The sequence below is a fragment of the Rattus rattus genome, chromosome 12, assembly GCF_011064425.1.
Source record: "Rattus rattus isolate New Zealand chromosome 12, Rrattus_CSIRO_v1, whole genome shotgun sequence".
Lineage (NCBI taxonomy): Eukaryota > Metazoa > Chordata > Mammalia > Rodentia > Muridae > Rattus > Rattus rattus.
Window position 1 is genome coordinate 5,105,199 of NC_046165.1, and position 23,949 is coordinate 5,129,147.

The 23,949-nt window shown below is 41.4% G+C and overlaps 1 protein-coding gene across 1 annotated transcript in view; it reads right to left on the reverse strand.

Moving 5' to 3' along the window:
* The window catches only part of LOC116913430 (heparan-sulfate 6-O-sulfotransferase 3-like), a 198,589-nt gene extending 174,886 nt beyond the window's left edge, over positions 1 to 23,703 (reverse strand). Inside the window, exon 1 of the mRNA XM_032917622.1 lies at positions 21,705 to 23,703. Within this exon, the coding sequence (XP_032773513.1) occupies positions 21,705 to 21,718 (14 nt within the window). The 5' untranslated portion in view covers positions 21,719 to 23,703. The remainder of the gene's footprint in view (positions 1 to 21,704) is intronic.
* Positions 23,704 to 23,949: the final 246 nt, after the last annotated feature.

Below are 23,949 nucleotides of genomic sequence, written 5' to 3' on the forward strand. Positions count from 1 at the left end.
GTTACTTAACTAAGACTCACCTAGTCTCTCTGCTAAGCTAATGTCACTTTTCACTTTCCCATAACGAGATAAAAGGAGAGACAAATAGTCTTTAATTTACAATTCAACTTACATTTCTACATCAGAAATTTAACCCAGACCCTGACATCGGGTAGGTCACAGCTCTCACATCCAGTCTCAGACTATTCATTCACAGTGGTTTGGCCTTACCATGCTACTCAACGGAACTGGCACTTCAGATTTTGACATTGATGTTTATCCGACTAACAGAAGGCAGTTGAAATTCTCTTGTGATACTGATCATAAGATCAAGAGAAAGAGCCAACACTCTACAGTGTACTAACTGCAAGATAGAAATCAGGGTAGGTTAGGTCTATTAAATGCATTTTCAATGAACTTCATTCTCAATGAACAAGTTTGAAAGAATGGAACCCATTATATGTCAAGAGATATCTGTATGGTAATATACGTGTATATGTGTGTAGAGAATGAGAGAGGATGTGTCATAAGGATGCACTATATTAAGGTAGAAGTTTAATACAATAATGCACATATTCTGATATTCATATGCAAAGTTAATAACTGACATAGTCTTCAACAAACAAATATTATGCTTCTAAACGTCTAGTTTGTGTCATGAATCCAAACTTGAATGTATTAACCATTCCAAAAACACAGAGAGAAGACTTCTATGAACGTGCTATGGAGATAAAAAGTCAGGGAGAGCATGACTTCTGTGGCATGAGAATTTTAGTCCTCAGCACGAACAGACACGTAAACAAGTGATAATATATAAATAAAGAAGTAGAAAGGTAGTTCATCATCTAAAATCTAGGCATGGGGTAGAGATGTTAGGGACAAGAAGCTTTCTGGTGCTTGAAGGTTGCCAACTTAGCTTTATGCTCACTGATAAATCCTGTCTCAAAGGAAGTACGTAGTGTGTGATGGAACAGGACAGCTGACATCATACCTTCCCTGATCTCTGTAAGTGCAAGGTACATTCTCTCTCTCTCTCTCTCTCTCTCTCTCTCTCTCACACACACACACACACACACACAGGCACACACAGGCACACTCACCAGACATACATATGATAAAATAATACAATAAGCTTGAGCAGGCCCAGGGCTGAAGAAGTCTAGAGGAAGGAGGAAGGACCATAGTACAGGTATGGTGGGAAGGACTGGGGAAGTGTGATTTGAGAGGGATACTTCTTAGTCACTTTGACAGCTGAACAAAGTGATTCTGCAAGCCAATATAGAAATATCAGCGATGGCATACAATAGCAATCTTTGGCACAATGGAATGCAAACAGGAAGAAACTCAAGCGGGAGATGTCAAGTTTGGGTGTGGATGCCATGCTGAGGCTACATCTGAGGGTGGGCAAATCATCATCAACATCACCACCACCACCACCATCCCACCACCACCACCTCCACCACCATAAGCCACACCATCACCACAATCACCACCACCACCACCACCACCATCACCACCATCACATCACCACCACCACCACCACCACCACCATCATCACCACCATCACCACCACCATCACCACCACCATCATCACCACCATCACCACCACCATCACCACCACCATCACCACCACCACCACCATCATCATCACCATCATCATCACTGAGATCATCAGTAGTAGCAGTGTGGAATAGAAGGATTTTCATTGATTCTGCATGGACAAGCTTACCTTCTATGATCAGAAATGTATCCCTTTAATTAAAAAAATAAATAAAATAGTACAAAGGAAGAAGAACAGACAGAGATTACAGCACTGAATTAAGGGACAAACTAAAATAAGTAAACATTTTCTCATTTTGTGGCCCATAGTAGGAACTCGTTAAGTATTGGCTGAATAAATAGCTATCATTGGGCATAGAAAGGAAAATATTTTCAAAATGTGGACTGCATCCCAATTGTAGTTGGAGCTGTAGAATAAAGTTGAATATTTGGGGAATCATAGGGATTAAGTGCACAGAACACAAGGGCAAAATACCGGAAAAACAGCACCACCTGCCTGTGTTAAGTTTGTGAGACTTATCTACACGCAGCAACAATTTATAGGATAGTGAATACAAGAGATTTGAGGGTCCATTTGTGGGTTCCTGCTGTGCTTCTCTGAAACACTCTCCCATTTCCATCTCTTCTCCTCGGTCAGATTCAGCTACCTCTTTTGAGTTAATGCTCCACATGCCTTTGGATTTGAAGTAAGTCCTACTGCCCCACTTTATATTTGGAATTCATTTTCATATTGTTTATGCTGTTAGCTGTTTCAAGGAAACACAGTCCTAATTTTAGCCTCAACCTTGCGTCCCAGTAGTAACTCACTCATCCACAACTTTACCCCATCTTTGGGGACTCTTGCAGGCGAACAACCAAGGAAGGACTTAAATGTGGAGCAGCTTTGCTATACTTTGAATATCCAAAAGAAATGAAGGCAACGATGAATTGTTGTTCAAGAGGTCGGTCATTCAAGAAGATTCACGGCATGCTAGCCACATGCCAGCCACTGGTCTTTACATGATGATATAAATCAGAGACCAGGCAGCGCACATCCCTGTTCCCATGCAACTGAACTGCTAGACAAGAAGTGCACAGGATAAACAAGAAAACAATGAGCACATAAACTAGATGGTATGTGATGTGGGAGGAGCAGAGCAGGTACAGGTCACACCTGAAGAATGATGTGGGTAGACACGGAATAGTGTAGTCTGTGTATTACTCATTGGAAGTGGGAGACATCACTGAGGACTTGGAGGTAGAGAGAATTAGCTGTGTAAGTTTGAATTAGGGAGAACATCTGGGAAGGAATAACTAGCAGGGGGACTTTTGGCAAATTAAAAAAGAGCAACTAAAGAATGTGTAAAAGGGGCATGATGGGTAAACACAGAAAATTGTTGGTGAACCCTACATCATATTTTAAGCCGTAGTAAGTATATCTGCCTTCATTGACTGAAGGTCATCCATTGGGCAGTTCATCTTTCAGCTGTCTGATCAGATATGTTAAATTGATGATTGAATATCAGTTATCTGCAGAGAGACGGAAATGGAAGAGGGGTATTCAACATATAAACTGTAGGGTAAGTCGTGACGCATGATGGGAATTTTAAAGGAATTAAGAGTAGACCAAGTAGTTTTCTGAAAGAGAACTCAGGGCTTAATCCACATGCGACCCATCTGTATTAAAGGAATGAAGACATCCATGGCGACATCCTATGGACCAGAAGTATCAGCACATGGTGAGGGATGGCAGGATAGACAAGGACTTCTTCTTCATGCCTGCTGTATTTGAAGTGCATTTTCAGGATTCAGATGACGCTCAGTCCTGGGCTGTTAAATGTTTGATCGTCAGCTCTATAGGGAAGAGAGTAAATCTTGTATTTGCCAATTTTCCTGGTGTAAATGCTCCATCACAGCCAACTTTGAGACTAAGTATGGAAGCTATATTCAGTTAAAAGTCGCTGGGAATTCGGCAGTCAACACAAAGTTTTTGAGTAAATTTTGGGGGGATACATTTTAAGGGTGACCTATTGAACCCATCTAAGGATGGCATCTTTAGGAGACACACAGGATAAAGAAGAGTAAAGTGAAAGCAGGGTGTAGATGAGTGCCCAATTAAATGGCCAAGAGTGTCCCTTTATAACTTAAACAGAAAGTAAGCCTGAAGATACCGTTCAATGGTGCAGCACTTACTTAACACGTTTGCAGACATCAGTTACATCCATCCTACTGAAAAACAAACGAATACATAGAAAAATGAAATGTAAAAACAAAAGGAAAGAAAAGTATGACTTTAAATGGCCGACTAGTTTCCCAGCATTTCTACATTCATTTGGATGCTGTGGCCAAGTACGTCCTTCTTTCCTCCTTTTCCTGTAATATGATAATAAACCGGGACCAGGTAGAAGCTTTTCTTTATAATCGTTTACAGAATGGACCCGATGAGTAAAATATTCATGAAATTATGGAAGGATTTCAGCTTGATGTTGATTAAAAGTAATTTACTCCATTTCAGCTTTCCTTAAAAATACCGTGTCTACGCGACCGACATAGGTTGTGGTGATTCAATTTGGTTGCCAACTTGACCAAATTAAGAATAAACTAGAAGACAACCCCGTGGTTGTGTCTGGGATAGATGTCCTAACTCTGCTGGCTGAGGTTGGAAGACCGGCTGTGGATGTGAGCACCAGCCCACCATGAGCTGAGATGATGCATTAAGCAAAATGGAGGAGTGGCCAGTGTGAGCGCTGGCACCCACTTCTTTACCCTTCCTAATGGCTGACATAGCACGGGCTGCCACTGCAAGCTCTTGTGTGCCAGGTGGATGCTCTGCCATGATGGGCTGCACCCTTAAAGTGTGAGCCAAAATGAAGACTTCTTTCAGTTATTCTTGCCAGGTACTTTGCCAGTGCATTGAGAAACCTAGTGGATATGCATGCCACTTGGTTTTTACAAATGGTCTCACACCTGTTTGATTCTGTCTGAAAGACAATGACACTGGTCACTGGTGAAAGGTTCCCTTACCATGAGTACATTTAGACCATCTGTCTTGTCTTTCTAACTTTATTATTGATGAACGGTAGAACAAAAGGTGTATGTTATTTCCTTTGCTTTTCTTTAGTTGGATTTAAGGTTCAGTATAGACAGGTCCTAATCTATAGCCCAGTGTCGGTGGCCTGGTACTTGCCTAGCCCAGCCTTGAACCCATGGTGATCCTTCTGCTTTATTCTCCAGAGTGCCGGTTATTCGACACCACCCCTGAAGAGTCTATCTTCTAGTATAGATTCTTAATTCTCTCTACGAACCATCCATGTTACGATAACCAGACGTAGGATTTAACATTCAGAATGACAGAACTTTTAATAACCTCCACTTTGATGGGCCACACACACACACACGGAAATAATACGGTTTTGAATTTTATAGGATAGTCTTATTATCTTCCTGAACATATTTTTATTTATCAAACTAAGCGCTGTATGGTTGCTTCTTTTTTTTTTTTTAATTTGACTTGAAAAACATAAACACTGCTAGCAGATTTGCTTGGGGTAAAATTAAATTTGGAATCCACCCACGGTGTCTGCTGGCTGGCATAAAGAAGCCCACCTAAATCTAAAAATTCTGAGAAAAATCTCTGCATACCCTACCCACATGCTGGTAGGATAGCTGGCTGGTCCTCCTGGCCCTCGGTTCAGTACTTAGTGTTCTCTCTGGATGCAACTGAACACTCACTCTGAATGCTAGACAGGCTCCAAATCCAGGGAGTGTTCTGCCTTCAGGATGTCGAGATTATGACTTGGAAAAAAAAGAGCTGTTACATCTTCCCCAAGTGAAAGCCAGGGAGCCTCTTCCAAGAGGCATCGTTCCATCCCGGCATTGGGGAACCTCGGCAGTCTCCCCCAGGGCCCATCTAGGAAATGAGGACAATACGGAGACTTATGCGTTCACATAATTGATCCAGTCTCATCCACATAAAGGGATGGAAAATTCTCAGATCATTGACAGTTCAGTGCTTTTACAGCTCCCACCTACCACCCACTTACCGCTTCCAGGCTCCCCCTAATTGAATTACCAGGAGCGGCCCGGATGACCTTAGTTGTCCAAGCGCTATTTATCACATTTTGTCTTAACTGGATTACATTTTAAAACGAGAATATTCTCTTCATCTACTCTCCCCTCTCCTGGTAATTATGTCCTCCGCGCTCTAATGTTCTTGTGACTTTTATTTTTCGAGAAACAACTATTAACGTTCACATCAGCCGGTGACCTTGTTTGGATGACTCTGCCCCACTCAGATGACCTTGAAGCAAAAATTACAGAAGCTTCGATTGGCAAGGTCACCAGCATCCAGTAAACTATGAAGAGGCTAAGCGCTCTCCATCCCTCAGTGCTGGCGTCCGTCGTGGAAAAACACATAAAGAGGAAGGGCGAATCCCAAAGACATACATCTAATAAATTGGAGACTCTTGTCACAGTAAATGCCATCTCAGCTGTTCCTAATCACAACCCATGATGCGCCTACATTACTCATTATTTAACCCCTCTTGGGCTTTTATGAGAGATCCTTCCATTTCCTGCTTTGCGATCTTTGAATGGCCTCAGTTTTCTCTGCCACAGGATTTTCTGACTCTGTCTGGTAGCATCTTGATTATTAGGCGCACGTTGGTTTTGCAATGGCGTCCGATGAACAATCATAGATGGAGTAATTCTGAAAGGGCTCTTAGTTCCAAGTGGACTGTTGTAAGACTCTCAGTTGTTCGTGAACTGTCTTCAGCCCAGGGGGCTTGTGCTGGGCGGTTTGGGTGCCATTTTCTTCCCTCTTTGTGACAATAGAGGAGTTCAACGTTCCCTTGTCTGGATCTAACTGTAGAAGTGCATTCACAGTCAAGCAGGAATAGCAAGTTTGTGAATGGAAATGGAGTTATGTAATATTGGACACATTGGTGCCAGCCCTGGTTTTCTCCATTGGATGTGTCCCGATAAATGCTAAAATCACAGCACATAAAAATGAAGTGTAGCACACAGAGGTTCTCGTGCATATTCAGGCACTCACATGTAAAAACATCGCGTCTCACGTGAGTACAATATAAGAAGTTCAACGGTAACTTGAGGCAGACGCAGGACAGAAGAAACCACCAGTACGAGATTAGAGCCCATCGCTCATATTCACTGTTTACAGCTGTTTATACTCTCTGAACCTTGTTTATGAAACTCTGTGAAGTCACATGATTCTATGGGCCTAGTTGGTTAAAAGTAGATGCCACGTTAACAGTAGGATTTTGCTCTGGCTTCTTTCAACCCAAACCCCTCAAAAAGCAGAGGTACCAAGGATGTCAGTGGCTTTGAAATATAGCTGAGATGCTCCTGGGTTTTCCTTTTTGTATCCCTTGCTCCCAAATAACCACTGGTTTAACCCATGTTTTGATGCCAGGAGGTCAATTAAATAGTACATTAAAAAAAAAACTTTATGTCTCTGAATCTTTTCACATTTTCCCCTTCATATGACTATAGCCTATGTATTAGAATTTAAAGTTATCGTTCTGGAATCAGAATTGATTCGGGTTATATTATTTACCCAATTTTCCTTAAGACCATCCGTTAAATGATTGTCACACATGGGACATGTCTTCTCTGCAGAGAGACCCACCGAAGAAAACAGAAGTTTCTTTTCTAAAATTTGGTTTGTCCAATTGCCACACCGGTAAGTAGATGGCAGACTTAGATGATGACTATCTGAACTTGCACTTTTCCTGTTCTGTCTCTAATCCTAAGGCAGAGGGAAGGGCCACTGGTTTTGGCTATTCACGCTGCCAACATAGCCTTGATTTGCTGGACACATATTACAAATCCAGCCCCATTACACCATGAACATCAGTCAGTTTCCTAGGCTGCCTGTATTTTCTGTCCTTCATGCCCCTGGGACAGTCCCCCAGTACACCTCTGTGCCCACAAGCAATAGTGAACTTTAAGACACTGAGAAAGGAAAGATCTACTGCCTGCTAAGACTATTTTATGGGTTTAGAAGATTACTATGCCTTCAAAGTTTAATTCCATTCTTCTTAATGATAGTGCAAAATGCTGTTAATTGGGTACAGACATGTTTCAGTGCAGTATACATTTCTCTGGGAGTGGTAACACATGATTAAATTCTCTATGAAATACTTACTATCAGTAATTTTCTAAGACTGGCCTTGAGAGCACCACTGGCACCTAACATGGAAAAGTGTTGAAAAAAGGAGGGGGGAGGAAAAATAGTTTTGTTTCCTTTTGCACCATTGTCATTTACAATATTATAGCCATAATGACTATCTCGTTAGGTTGTCTTAGATAATTTATAACAACAGACAAACGCCATTTATTAGGTGGTTCTCAACCTTCCTAATGCTGATACCCTTTAATATAATTCCTCATGCTATGGTGACCCCCAACCATAAAATTATTTTCACTGCTACTTCATAACAGTAAATTTTTGAGTTAAGAGGTTACCAAAGGGAGAGCAACCCATGGGTTGAGAAAGGCTGATTTATTGAGTCTTCAGTGAACAGGACTTACATTTTAAACGAAAGGAATAAAAACATTTATTGGATATTTATATCCAGAAAGACTCCTCTCTAGAAGGCAAGAAGACCACCAGCAAAGCAGGGAAAATAGCAATTGCTTCTACAATTCAGAGATTTTAAAGCACAGATATCATTTTTAAACATTCATATTTTTTTACAATGTTTTTTTTTCTCTTTTTCTCCATGAGCTCTTTAGCTGACCTGATTTAGAGCAAATGCTTAAATGGGCACACACGAATAAAGGACTATAGTCTGTATCTCCTTAGAAATGGCAATAGAAGAAAGAAAAACTCACAAGCAAAATATGACTAATGAGACCTAGATAGAAAACTTTGAGCCCACAACTATTTCTTTTTTAGATGCTTGACTGTAGGGATCTGAATATTCTTAGGATGAGATGCATGATCAAGAAGACCTAAGACAGTCTAATCCTAAACTCTTAAGTTTCGATGCCAGGAGAAAATGGTAGTAAGGCTAGGTGAGTGCTGAAGATTTTCCATAGCACACCCCCCTAGAGCCTCCAGCAAGACTGAGGACCCTAACGTGACAGTGCATTTAGGGAAATCTCTGTCTAATCATGGTCTGATCATTAAATACACACTGGGCAGTATAGAGTGCACACGCACACACACACACACACACACACACACACACACACACACCAGAGTTCATGTAATTTGCTCAGAAAAGTCACTAAACAATACACAAATAATAGAAAACTCTAATGGTGCTGCAGATTCTCATTTCCACTTTTGTCATATTGTCAATATATTATCTTAAACATATTAATATTCAGTTTACAACAAAATCTGAAAAACAATCACATATAGAAAAATGTAAGAGGAAAATATTTTAAAAAGTTAACACAAACACCCTCAAAGGCTAAGCTACAAGTGCCTTAAACCAACTATTTATGGCAATGCACACTGCACATAGCACTAAGGAACAACAAGAGTTTACTGTCCCACAAACTAGAAGATATTTTAAAATTTTAAACATAAGGAATGTCAAACAGGAATCTTAAGTACAGTAAGCAAATCATTCCAAAATGAAGTGAGATTAAGATTTGTCAGGAGAGAAATAAGTAACATTATTTTTTTCTGACCTACAAGAAACACAAAAGAGAAGTTCTTCAAGTTGGAATGGAAGGACACTAGATTGGAACTAAAATACACCTCAATAAATTAAGAACAAAAAGAAGTATAACCACCTTGGTAGATATAAAAGATAGTACAATGTGTACTTTTTTTCTCCAATGTAAAACACAAGGCCTTAAAGAGCTGGCATAATCTGTCCTGGTGGGCACAGTAAGTAGGCACATCTCATTAACAGTGGTAGCACAGTGCACAGAGGCAAAGCTGAGCTATGGAGCAGTAAGCAGTGTGTAGCTCCCAGATTATGTCGATATAAATCCTAGCTAGATTGTCCTACCTTAAAATCTGTGTAGACCTCCTGCTAACTATTAAGAAAATAATTCAAAGCACAATAAAACAACAGACAAGGACATTCAAATTTCACAGTGGGAAATACCTCTTTGTTACCTTTAAAAGCCGGCAAAAGGGTTTTAAATTTCGGGTCATCAATGACACAAAATATACAAGAAACAACAAAATGACACATGGGGACCCCCCATCATTAGTAATTATGTTAAAGCTCTATATTTAAATGATACATAGAGATTGAAATAATTTATTTTAAAAAAAGCAGGGTCCAAATATGTGGTGTCTCAGACACCTTTCAAAAACACGTGCATTTGAAGTATCAAGATCTAAAAAGATATATCAGACATAGGAAGGTTCTCCAGTAGAGGACATGGGTTGGGTTATCAAATAAGTCTCAATAATTTCTTTTTCTGTTTGCTGTTATGTAACATGTTCATGTTTTCCTTCTGTTCATGTCTTTCTTTTAGGTGCAGACCAGAAGCTCGGTATGCTTTGTCTGGTACTTCAGACTTTTCCACTCATTATCAAAAGATCGGCTCCCTTCACATAACTACTACCCACCACGTGACTTACCAACCATGTGACTGCTACCCACCATGTGACTGACTCCTTTGCTTAACTCAAATAGCATGGCTCTTTTTTTCCTTTTTAAGCTCCCATTAGAATATATAGTAAAATATAAGAAATGTAATAATTCCGTAAAACTGACTTTCTGTAATCTGTGATTTTCATACTTTGCATTCTGTGCTTTATAACTGTAAATACTAATAATTACAACATTGATATGGAAATAGTGGGGTGGCCTTGAGAACAAAGGTATCCTTCTCTAGAGCCTAGGAGACATGATGAACAAAAGCCATCCTAACCCAGTGACTCTCAGGTTCATGCCTAAATAATTTCAAGTGTATTCCCTTAAATGGAATAAGTTAAAAATAAATGGCTAGGGACTCTTCAAACTTATTTCTGTAACCCATTCCCTTTAATTCTCAAAAGTGTAGGAAGAAACTTCAGTAGTGAGGATTGCACACCTTTACTAAGACTAAACAAAAAACAAAGCTAAACTTCATGACCTATGCTGAATCGTCAGTTTAATGTTACTTATCACAGAGATATTTCCATCCTAGGAGACTGTGTAAACCTGAATGTTCAAACCCAGATGTCTTAGTTAGGGTTTTACTGTTGTGAACAGACACTGTGACCAAGACAAATCGTGGACAACATTTAATTAGGGCTGGCTTAGGTTCAGTCCATTATCATCAAGGCAAGAGCATGGCAGCATCTAGGCAGGCATGGTGCAGGAGGAGCTGAGAGTTCTACGTCTTCATCTGAAGGCTGCTAGCAGAAGACTGGCTTCCAGACCTAGGATGAGGGTCTTAAAGCCCACACCCACAGTAACACACCCACCCCAAAAGGGCAGTGCCTTCTAATAGTGTCACTCTCTGGGCCAAGCACATACAGACCATCACACCAGAGAATCTTATTCTCTATGAAAGTTTTCTAGGGTGGAGTTGTGACTCTCTGGGGTAACTAAAAGAAAAGAGTGCCATATGTTGGATGAATACTTCACCTGTTTCCTTGTGACTTTCCTAGGACAGTGAAAGTCCCAGGTATAAAGATTGTTCTCAACCCTGAGAAAACCAAGGTCGTTAGACACACAAGCTACCAGAATCTCTTCACCGACTGCACATAACTAGATTCTCTCTCTACAGATAAAGCTGTCACCCAGGAGACAACAATGCTGCACCTGGCTTTTCTTCAACAACCCTAAGTGACGGGGTCTCAAACAGTGGAAGGTCTCCATGTCAACACATTACAAGTTAGGCTTCGTGGGCACCATGGAAACACCATGCAGAGACAGAACAAAACAAGGATTTCAAGTCAGGCTTTAAATAAACCCAGGGATTCTGCCACAAGGCCCCACCTCGTAGGGGAAAAGGGAGGGCATTTCATTATCTGTTTACATGTTTATACATGTGTAGTCTGCTTTTTCTCAGAAGATATCCTGCCCATAAAACTGGGGCCCTTCTCTCTTGATTCGCCATTGAATGTGAAGCATCTTGACAACGTCTGGCACTTGGAGAGTAACCCATAAACTCATGATCCCGTGACTTCTGAGGCCTTACCTTAATTGCCATCAATAACCTGCCTTCCTTGCTCCTTGTCTAAATCCCAATGTTAGTAATACATGTCACTGCTGTGACTAGGCATGGCACTACCCCGTGACTCCACAGAGCACGCCTTTCAAATCAATGTCCCCCCTTTTCCCAAAGAGGAGGCTAGAGGTGAGTTAGAGGAAATAACTTTTCTGTGTCCCTCATCTGCATTATTTTGGCAGGAAGAAAGACCCCAGTGTTCACGCAGTGTGGGGCAAAAGACATCAAGAGCTTCACAGACGCTCCCTCCGTAACACCGGCCGCTTGTCCGTGTTTGCCACCAATATTGCTTGTCCTGACGATGTGATAAGGTAAATATTTTCCCTATCTGGCAGGTGAGCAGACTCATTTAAGCTGCCATCCAAATGAAAGAGTTCAAATTAACACAGGGTTATGTGAAGCTGCAAGAAGCTAGAATAATAACCTTTGAATTCACCAAATACTAGCAATTATTTTTTAGTCTACAAATAATAGGACATCCTGAAGATGTTTCTTCTTTCAACTTGTAAGAGACAACCAAGACGGGCCTCTTCATTCATCTTCTTTGATTTTTAGTTTGTTTGTCCATAACCAGTAGTTATAAAAATCCTTCCCCTCCCCTTTTTTAAGTCCCTTGGGTATCCATGCATGATATTTAAATTTAATTCCCTAAAGCAGAATAGCTTTATCTTCAAGCAGCAGAAGGTAAAAGACTAGAGCTGACATCTTCAAATATATATAAACTCATGGCTGGCTTCTCCTGAACTCCTGCCCTCGCCAGCTCGTTTAGAACACAATTTTCCAAATGCCACTGCTTTCTGGGATTCGAGGGAGGGGAAGGGAGCAGTTTCATTTCATTAGATTTATGTCAACTCCATTCTGAGTCTTAGCATTGGGGACTCTTGGAAAAACACGCCACTTCCCCCGGAGCTGCCATGCTGTGGCTCTGGCACCGTGAAGCACCAGAAGTAAATAAAATGACTGTGTTGTGCTGTGGGCTAGAGGAGGCCAGAGAAATGGGGGGGACGACCCAGTTGATGTGCCCAAGTCCCAATCCCAATGGCGTGCTGCTGGCTTTTTCAGTAGTGAGAGCTGAATGGAGCCAGGTTCTTCCCTCACTCTGCACGGGCAACTTCATCCAAAGGCGGTTGGGGAGGCGGCCATGTTTGAGAATGAGGGTTGGCAAAAGGTGGCACTGAGTTATCCATATTGTACGCTTGCTATGCAGTAAGCACCCTGCCCACCCATTTCAACGCAAACCGGAGCCTGGTTGCCGTTATCACAAGGCAGTCTGTGTTGAATGATTTCCTCACTCTTGGAGGCATTTTGTGTTCCGCCAGTCAGGAGCACATTTTGCAAGTCCCTGGCAGGGACGCGTGTACTTTCTTCTTGGCTTAAACGTTTCGGGAGCCAGATGAGGGAAACGGTGCCCAGGAAAGGCTTTAGATTTCATCGAATCGAGGATGAAGTAGTCTGTGCTTCTGCAGTCAAGATTTTAAGGGATTGTTTTTCCTTAATTAAAGAAGCCGAAATGCAGATGAGGCCGAGTGGAGCGCAGGGCCGTGGAGGAAGCTCATTTTCTGGTCTTCCTCTCTGTTTTTCTCCATCAGCCTGAGCGCCATTTCTATATCCTGTGAGCAGTCTCATGTCCTGCTCACTGGGAGTGAGATTTACCTGGCTTAGATGTCTCCTCTCTTAGATGGGGTCAATATAACATCATATAATAATTCGGACATAAAGCAATGGGTCTAGCAGTCGGGGCAAGAAAGGCCCGTTTATTACCACATCTCCATTGTGTGCTCATATTGCTGCCTGGGAGAAGAAGGGGCAGCATAGCATAGGTTCTTTCATGAGAAGTCTAGATTCTAGTCATGAGTGCATCTGTGTCAGTTGTTATTGGAAGCCCATGATCTATGCTCAGAGTGTAAAGAGAGCACAGCAGATAGGTGTACAACTCTGGTGCTGTAGCTGGAAAGGCCGATAGGAGAAGATCATGTCAGAACTCAGTCCTAGCAAAGCCACGGAAATACCTGAACAATTAGTGAAGTTCCGAGGCTGGTTCTAGCAGGGTAATGATCCAAAAGAAGGTGGAAAGAAAGCATAAAGAAGCAAGGACAGAAAGGAGTTCCTAGCAGTTCGCCCTGCAGATTTCAAGGGCTATTCTGAGAACACTAACTAGAGCCTTCAATGGAAGAGGTGCATGATGTCCAGGCAAGTAAATATATAACAATTATGTCTTCTTTCATTCTTTATTCTTTAATCTATTCCCTCCTCCCTGTCCTCCTTCTGACAGTTCCTCATCCCATACTTCTCCCCCAGTCTCCAGAAGGATGTCCCCAACCGCCAACCCCCACCCCACTAGACCAACCCACTCCCTAGGGCCTCGAGTCTCTTGAGGGTTAGGTGCAGCCTCTCTCACTGAGGCCAGATCAGGTGGTCCTTGTTGTATGTGTCTGGGGGCCTCATATCAGCTGGTATGTGCTGCCCGGTTGGTAGCTCAGCGTCTGAGAGATCTCAGGGGTCTGAGTTAGTTAAGACGGCTGGTCCTCCTGTGGGGTCACCCTCCTTCTCAGCTTCTTCCAGCTTTTCCCCAATTCAACCACAGGGGTTTCCAGCTTTTGTTCATTGGCTGGGTGTATGCATCTGCCTCTGACTCTTTCAGCTGCTGGTTGGGCCTCTCAGAGGGCAGCCATGCCTAGCATAATTATCTGTTTTCATATGGCAAACATTGAAAAATTTTAACCCCAAGAGAATCACACTCATTATTCCTTTTTTAATTAGCTTAAATGGGGAACATAATAAAAAACATTGGTTTTCTACGTGCGAATGGATAACAAAGAAGCCACAAGGGAATCGGTTGTGAAAGCCTTGCTGAGAAGCCATAGGGGCCCATATCAGGGCATTGTTGCTAGGGCTAAGAGAAAGGTATTCTGAGAAACACTGGTTAGGCTGCAAAAGAAGGACATCCTGCTTGGTCAGAGGAAGGAGAAATGAGCTTCCAATGGTCTCTGGGCTCTGAGTTATATGAGCCTGACACTAAGTAGGAATCAGAAAGTAAGGTTGAATTATATGATCCATGATTTTATAGACATAGAAATGATCTTTGAAAGTCGATGAAATTTCCCACAAAGCACTTAAAAGACAAGGGAATCAGTCGCCGAGAGACCAGAGAGGAGAAACATAGTTTCGAAGTATGGAGAGCAGTTGCTCTGGCTGTTTTCCCTGCCTTGGGATTCTTTACCTCCTATGGGTTGGAGGGTTTGTGCCTAGACTTATTGTAACTTGTTATGCTGTGTTTACTTGATATCCCTGGGAGGCCTGCTTTGTTCTGAAAAGAAATGAAGGAGCAGAGGATCTGGGTCTGGGAAGGGCTTTGAGGAGTGGGCAAAGGGGAGGCTGCAGTTACCATGTAATGTATGAGAGAAGAAGAAATAGAAGGATGCAGAAAGCACATCAGATCTGTTTGTGAGCTACAGGGTGGGAAGACCTGGGGTCTTAGTAGGAAATGTTTTCATAGAAAAGGTAAAAACCAGAGCTCATATCACACTGCTGCAGAGTCAAACTATCTGTCAGAATGTCTAAACATTTGGGTAAGAAGACAGTCATTAAAGACTTGTCAAAAGCAAAGACTCTAAGGAGATTATTTAATAAACACTCAGGACAGAGTGAACAAGTAAGACAAGTTTTCTGCATTCCTATGACTGCAGCTGTCCTGGCAGGTGCAAAGTAACCCAAGGGGAGACAGAACTCAGCCCTCCTCTATTATACCATTGAGATACTGCAAACCAAGGAAACCTAACTTTTGTCAAGAGTCTCCTGCTAGGGTAGGAAAAGCCTGGGGGCCTGGGACATGGGGTAAAACTTGTCTCCAAGAAGAGGTTTTCACATAGTAGAGGACAGACTGGAACTCAGAGCTGCAATACTGAGAGTCGGGTTAATAATGGGCAAGACCATACCATGAACAAGTTAGTGATGGGTAGGACCATGCCATGGGCAAGTTAGTGATGGGTGGGACCATGCCATGGGCAAGTTAGTAATGTGCAAGACCATGCCATGGGCAGGTTAGAAATGGGTGGGACTATGCCATGGGCAGGTTAGTGGTGGGTGAGACTATGCCATGGGCAAGTTAGTGATGGACGGGACCATGCCATGGGCAAGTTACTGATGGGTAGGACCATGCCATGGGCAAATTAGTGATATGCAAGACCATACCATGAACAAGTTAGTGATGGGTAGGACCATGCCATGGGCAAGTTAGTGATGGATGGGACCATGCTTACCGAGGACAGCTTTGTTTTGCACCTACCATCAATTTAAAACTAAACTTGCTTTCTGTGTCATAAGGATAGATTGTGCTGTTATGTCCTTATCTTCTCAAACATAGCTATATTAAATAAATCTTCCTTCTCTGCTTTATAGTCTCAATTATGCCTTTAATTGACGTATTGGAGCCAAGTGGTCATGCCTGATCCAGTAGAGCTATGGGAGGTCCAGTTTTGACCCCAACATTTCCAAAGCTATTAACTTTGGTTGTGATAAGAGAAGAAGCATTTGTTGGACAGTGTTTAAGTTGCAAAGGAGCCCAAATCTCTAAGCTTTATAAATACTCATTTAGTATTGGTGACATTAAACCAACGGTTCTCTCTTCTCCCCCTTTATTTCCATGCTTTGAATATCAGTAGGAAGTGCTTGGTTCAAATGCAGAATGCTAGGTCATCTTCCCCTTATCACGCATCACAAATACCACCTACTGTGCTCAGTTTGAAGATTAGAAGTGAGTAGCTTAGAATAGAGATTTGTAAAGAACAAACACTGAGTTCTTGTAACTCTGGTCTTAGTCTTGTTTCTATTTTTATGATAGAGATCATGACCTAGGCAATTTAGGTATGAAAGGGTTTACTTGGCTTAAAAGTTTCAGTTTATCATTAGGGGATCCTAAAATTCTAAAATTAGGGAACTCAAGGCAGGAACCTGAACACAGGAATTGAAGCAGTGACTATAGAGAAATAATTCTTACTGACTTAATCCCATGGATTGCTAAATTTGCCTTCTTGTATACTTGTATACTCCGGACTACCTGCCCAGGGGTGGCCCAGCACTGAGTGGGCTGAACCCTTCCCTGTCAACCATTAATCAAAAAGTGCCTCAAAGACATGACAACAGGTTAATCCAATGGGACCATTTTCTCAATTGGCGATCCCCTTTTTGAGATCACTCCAGCATGTATCAAGTTGACAACAACTGACAAACACATTTCAGAGGTGTGACATCCAAAATCAAGTGCAACTGGATCAGAGTCTCTGTCAATCACCTCCAGGAGGGTCACGTCTCCTTTATGCATCTACCCCTCTGAAGTCCCATATTAGCTACCTTTCTCATCTCCATGAGCAACCATCTGTCAGAAGCAAATTAAGAGAGGAAAGGTTTGTATATTGGAAGGCCAACATGGTTGCCGATACTAAGTGGGTCGCTCCTAGCCCTTCGAGCAAGTAGGTGTTCTATGCTCTCAGGAAATGCAGGAGACAGACGAGGAGTTGATGGCTGACTTCTTCTACAAATTATCAATATAGTTTAGTATTTACAAATGGTACTACACCCTTTTATTATGTATATCGGGGAGGTCATAGGGATTATAAATTCAATTTGAGTAAAGTTTAAAACCATATATTTCATGATAAAGGGCTTTTAACTTAAGATGGCCAAAGTCCTGATAGTATATATTTGCTATAAAGAGAATTATAAGAGTTTTATTTTTCTGATATTACAAGTTACTTAATAAAGACTTGTTTCCATTAACTTGAAAAAAGGAGAGAGAAAAGAGAGAGAGAGAGAGAGAGAGAGAGAGAGAGAGAGAGAGAAATAGTTCATTGGGATGAGGAAGGCATGGTGAGGCATTGTTTTGAGGCAGCTTCTTCATCACATCTCAGCAGAACAGGAGAAGCAGAGAGAAGGGGCAGAAAACAGTGCTGAGCCAAAAAAAAAAAAAATCCTCAATGCCTGCATCTAGTGACCCATTTCCTCAATCTGGGTCATGTCTCTTGAAGCCATCATAGCCTTCCCAAACAGTGCCAACAGCTGGAGATCAAGGTGTTCAAACACATGAACCTGTTGGGGACATTTTGCACCCAAGCCATAACAGACTACATATCTAAATACCACCACAAGGAACAGTGAGAGACTCAAACGCCATCTCCTTACCATCAACCTCTGTTACGCCTGTACTTCTGGCATACAGAGCCTCAGTGGGCATCGCAAAGTAAACACTGAAAAGAGTCACAGTCTTAGAAGCGGTTTCCTCATATACAGTGCCTGCAGCTAAGTCCACAGTATTGCAGGACCTCCGTGTCCCCATGTTTGAATTGAAGTAGCAAGCTAATAAACATCTAATTGTTCCTCTAACTCACAGTATTTCTAGAATCACCACTCTCCAGAAATTGAGAGATTTCTCAATCTCTCATTGAGAGATTCAATTCTCATTGCATTGCATTGGGGGGGCACATTGCATTCATTTCACAGCCATATGAAAAATCTCAGTGCCTAAACCAACCATTGTGACTAAGGATTTCATTCCTAAACAAAGAGAACTGAGTGCTGCTTGTTCCTGACCCAAGCCGAGATGTGTTTTGCTTTCTGCAGACGCTCTTCGTTTCTGCTTCCCCTGTTGTGCTGGTACATATGCCTTCTCTTTATATTCCTGCCATCCTGTGTGGAGGTCTGAGGAACATCAGTCCCTGCTGATGAGAACACCCAGGATGGCTGCATCATGGGTGGGGGCAGGAATCTGTTTCCCCATGTTTTGACTCACTGCAGGAAAGAGGCACACTGCCAGCGCTCTGAGTTAGAGCGATGGCAGGGAAGCAAGATGAAAGGGTGGAAAAGGAATTAGGAGAGGTACTGGGTATAAGAACGGCTCGAAGCCCAGCGAGGGGGAGACAAGCAAACATGAGGCTGATTTGACTGTAAACATGGGCTTCGAAGGCATGCGTTGCAGCTCATCCTTTCTGTCGATGCCTTGCCTGATGTATTCAGATGACACACCATATGGACAGAGGCAGCCATTCTCTTAATCCTTACTGTAGTGTACAGTCTGCACTATTGTCACTTACAATAGTGACTTCCTATGGAAGCTGCTCAGGGCCAGAATCTAGAAGAAGCTACTGAGAGCTCGCTGGGCAGACACTACATAACACAATGACTGTCTCCCTTTACCAAAGCACAGATTTCAGCCTTAGAGGGGGCCTAAATTCCTTTTGTTCCATGGTCTGTGCTTGTGACTGTGTTTCAAAGAAATGTCAGAAGTCTGAATTGCAAACAAAATAACTATATTTTGGTATTCAGAAATTAAATTACATTGTTACTTTGGGCCTCTGTAAACTACTTTCTATAAATCGACCTTTTAAATTAGAAGAGCTCAGCTTTAGGTCACAATCTAGTCTTTATTGCCACTGTAACAAAGTACTTTAGACTAGGTGATACATAAGGAAAAAGAATTACTTCTTCCAGTGTGTAGGTAGAGATGTGCCAGCAGTATTTACTGTGTGGTGAGATCCAGTATTTACTGTGTGGTGAGATCCATACTCGGTGAGACACAAAAGAGGCACAAAAGCCCTGATCTCAATCCACCGATGGAGCCTTGGCTGCCAAATCATTTCCTAGTGCTGCCACATTTGATTCTGGTTTTTAGACCTTAAGTTTTATTGTGAGTCTTGGAGGAAATGCAATTTCTTTTCAAACCAGAGTAGATGTGATCAACAGAGTGTGTGTGTCCTTTTCTCTTGACGCAACCAAATCGAGCTCTGCTTCCTGTGGGCTTCTAGATCCTTGAGGATTATGTGGCTCGATGGCAGGGCTCTCTCCACCTTCCGGGATGTTTAGCATCTTTCTTTCTAAATAAAGATTTTGTGAGCTCCAGAGCATTGGTTCAGGCACCTTTTCACTTGTAGAAATGCTTAAGAAATATGTTACCTACTCACTAAGGTGAATTGAAATTAATTGTGATTTGGGAAATTTTGCCACAGTTTCTAGAAAAAAAAAAAACCTCAAGTGGTATTGAAGAGCCATAATATGGCCTAATTTTACTGATGGTAATTTATTGGGGGAAGTTTGCACTATGCCTTGGGCAAAGCAGGAACCAAGGAGATGCTATAGACGGGGGCTGGATAATCTCTAAATGTAACGGGTTGTTTATAGGGACTGGAAGAGAAAGCCGGAGAAATGAAGTGTTACCTCTTCCATGGGAATTGCATTGTTCATCCTTAAAACTTTCTTCTTCTCATTAAAATTTAAGACTATTGGACACAGAGTCTTCTGTTACTCTTTGGAGAAAAACCATAGTATTTATGGGTGATCTTTCACAATAAAAGCTTTATTAATCCTCCACTCTTTGATATGAGTAGACCATAGGGTACTGGTGTTAGATACAGGGAAGTGTTGATAGATAATTACCAGGAACAGTGGAGAGGAAAAGTCCACTAGCCATTCTAGGAAAGAAAAAGTCCCAGGCTGGCTTTTTAACTGGCTTTGTCTATTTCCATCCCTGCCATTGAAACTAAAAGCGCTTGCTTGAAATATCAACACTTACTGAGCTGACGTGATTGTCACCTGTGTCTACAGACATATGTCTCACAGTAGCAGAGTCGATCTCTAGTGGTTCTTTGAACCAGTCCTGTGAACTGCTCCTTTCACACATGAACACTTCTGCTTTTAGACCTTAAAAAACATTCATTCCTAATCCTAATGCTGAACTGAATTTTGTCTAAAACATAAAATTCAAAGTGACTTTTTGTTCCTATCTCTAGTCTAACTGTCATTATAGAAACAAAACCATAGAGGAGACATCTGGCTTCTCAAATTCTCAATTTTCTCAATAATTATCTTTTTAATAATGTCCAAAGTGGGAAATGTAATGAAATCCCAAAGCATATGCATCTCAAATCATCTCTAATTGGTAAGGGGAAGCAAGGAATTCAGGTTAAAGTAAACCTCAACAGATCTGAAAGTCCAATCTCAGAAGAGGTAAGGCCATTCCAAGTCACTTGATCAACTTCTGTGGCAATGGCTCCTTTTGGATCACTTATCAGAGTAAACAAGGTGAGAGACAAATCAGCTCACAGAGAGAAATTCCAGAGAGTTCCACATGAGGCTCAAACCCCAGAGTAGAAAAATATAAATAATCTGTGACCCCAGGAAAAGAGCAAGAGACCTTGCTACCATATGTGAGGGAGAAACTAGAATTGTTCATTATTAATTAATAAATTATTAATTAATAAATTAATCACTTAAATATAAATTAAGGCACTTGTGACCGATATCCATACTTGCACTGGGAACTAGGAAATATCAAACACAGAAACTAAATGTATACCCCATAGTCCTGGAAGTTTTTTCCATAGGGGCATAAGTAACCTCAATTATAAGGCCAACAGGTCTCAAGATACTGCTAAGAAAAATAAAGAAGCTACAACTTACTTACTACCCAACACACAGACCCAACTTACTATCCGACACACAGACACACAGCATAGACACTCCAAACAAGAACCCCCACAGCGTGCTAGAGGCCTGGACCTACACAACATCCCAGCCAATCAGATTTTAAAAGCACAACTTAGATATGTTACATTTTTAAAATTTAAAACTACAGTGGGATAAAACAACAGTTAACTCAACTTTAAATGGCCTTTAGTGATGGAGGCCAAAGAGCAAATCAGTGAACTCGAATGCAGGCCTCAATCAACTTGGAGATTAAAAATACCGAAGAAAAGGGGGGAGTTGACAGGGTTAAAAACTTTTACAGAGAAAATGTGAATTAATGACCATGGCACAGGAGAGACTGGATAAAACTGGAGAGAGAAAATAGTGAAAGACTCGTAGTAAGTAATATATCCAACAAGGTGTTGAAGACACTCGCTTCTGATCCAAAATACTCAAGGGCATTAAAGCTAAACGAACTTCAAAAACATCTACATTCATCCGTACCAAGAGTGTCAATGTGCTCTTGGAGAAATGCAAGACATATGGAATAGAAACAGAGAAAAGTGTCTATCACTTACAAGCAGAAAATCATATTGATGAGTGATGGTTCGATAGAGTGATGATGCGGCTATCAGAAGACAGTGTACAGTACTCTGGGAAAGAAAAATGCCACCCTAGAAACCATCGGCACAAGTAAAACTAAGTTTCCAGAACAGAGGCGAGCTAAGGACATCCTGAGAATGGCGAGTCTGGGAGTTTTATTATATACAGACTTTCCCTAAATGAAATTCTAAAGGACATGCTTCAGGAAGAAAGAAAATTAGACCAGATGGAAGGGCTGAAATGTAGCATTGGGTTCTGAGTAAAAAAACTGGCAAATGTGTGGTGCACACAAACAAACACACATGAATGTGCAAAATGGTCTGTCCTGTGAAGGCCTAAGGAAATTACAAGAGAATGGGTTTGGGAAATAGTAGTACCTAAGTTGGGAAGGGGAATCGCCACAACTAAGAAAAAAACACTATAATATCTTTTATATCATTTGAGATGAAGACAAAATAATGGCTAACTTTAAGCTGTGTTCAGTATGAATGTCAAAATAATCCACCGTAACTATGAGAAAAATAGTTAATGAACTTCAAATATAATTATAAAGTTGTATTGGAAGAGGAGGCAAAAACGAGAAGAATTAAAAACCAACAACAGCAAGAGACACGCTAAAAAGGAGAAAAGGGGAAATAAAATTGTAATGAGATACTCTAGCCCAGTGTCTCAAAATCTGAATGAATGCACACAAATATACAAGTGTCTCTCATGTACTGGCCCCCAAGTGTGGATAGGTGTATGTGTGCATAAGTGTTCGTATATGAATTTTTAAAGGGTGACCATAGTTACATCTACAAATATCAACTCAAAATATCATCAAGAGTAGAAGATATGCTGCCACGAAATCAAACCTATGAACACGGACAAATATGGCCTCTACCCAAAGCTACAGATGCTAATTTACCAGTTAAAGATCAATGGAGAAAGAAATGCAACAATGTAGCTGCACAATGACATTCTACCAGGACTCAATGAAAACACGGGTCTCTGCACGAACATTAGGAGGTTTCCATGGTCTCAGAGGCATTGAGAGATGAGGCAAACAAAAAGTCAGTAAGGGGAGAGAGATTTAGATTGCACGAACTTGATTAAAATGAACCAAACAGCTCAAGACTGCACCTTAATTTTAGGAAATGTATGAATTATTTATGAAAATTGCTGTCACGAGGGGCCATAAAACATGCCCTCTAAATAAATATGCATATAAACGTTATAAATTCTCCTCAGCATTTGTTAGCTGAATCCCACACAGCTCAAAACAATTACAAGATTGCTAGCATGTAAGCAATATTCTTTTATACATAAAAAAATCGGAAATAATGAGAAAATTGCTATATTACCAAAATCCGATGCAATGTCCAACGAAACTTCAGTGATAATCTTCAAAGTTTAGGAAACGCCCCCAAAAATGTATTTGAAATCATAGATGACAGAGAAGTTGAACATAGAGAGCAAGGAAGGTGTCGCAACCCAGCTTCAGATTACACCACAGAGCCATGTTAATGAAAACAGCGTGCCACGTGCGTCACGCAGAGGAGAAACATAGCCTACATCTTTAGTTCCACCTAAATTTTAACACGGGCATCAGAACGGACGTTAGCATCAGTGCCAGCCTCTTTGGCAAGCCGTGCAGAGAAGTCAAAGGCTACAGACAGTCATCCCTCTCACTCTGCACAGAAATCAATCCAAATGGGAACAAAGATCTTACAGCGCTCAAAACTTTGAAAATAGGCAAAATATTTCAGGATGTAAGCATAGGTAGGGAATTTTGGGCAGATCCAAAGGAATTAGCGGCAAGAGTCGAAAGGTGGGACTGGTTGGAACGTAAAAGGTTCTGAAGCCGGAAGCAAACGGATTCCGGGCTTTTCTCGATCATCCCCTTAGCCCAATCAGCCAGCTTCTGTTAACCAGTGAAAGGCACCGCCATCTTGCTCTGGACTTTCAGTACAGCGCTTGTGTTTGTGCACCTATACCTCTCTCCCTTCCCCCCCTCCTCCTCCACATGCAGCACATATACACACATTCTCTACCAGAAGTATCAGAAATTGGAATAAGTGTGTGTGTGTGTGTGTGTGTGTGTGTGTGTGTGTTTCATTATATAAAAAGTCAGTCACAAAGAATAACAAAAATGGGCACATGTCACAAGTAAAAAATTTTAAAATACTATATAATTAAAAGTTTATAGATGAGCTGGGAAGTGGCAGTATATGCTTTTAA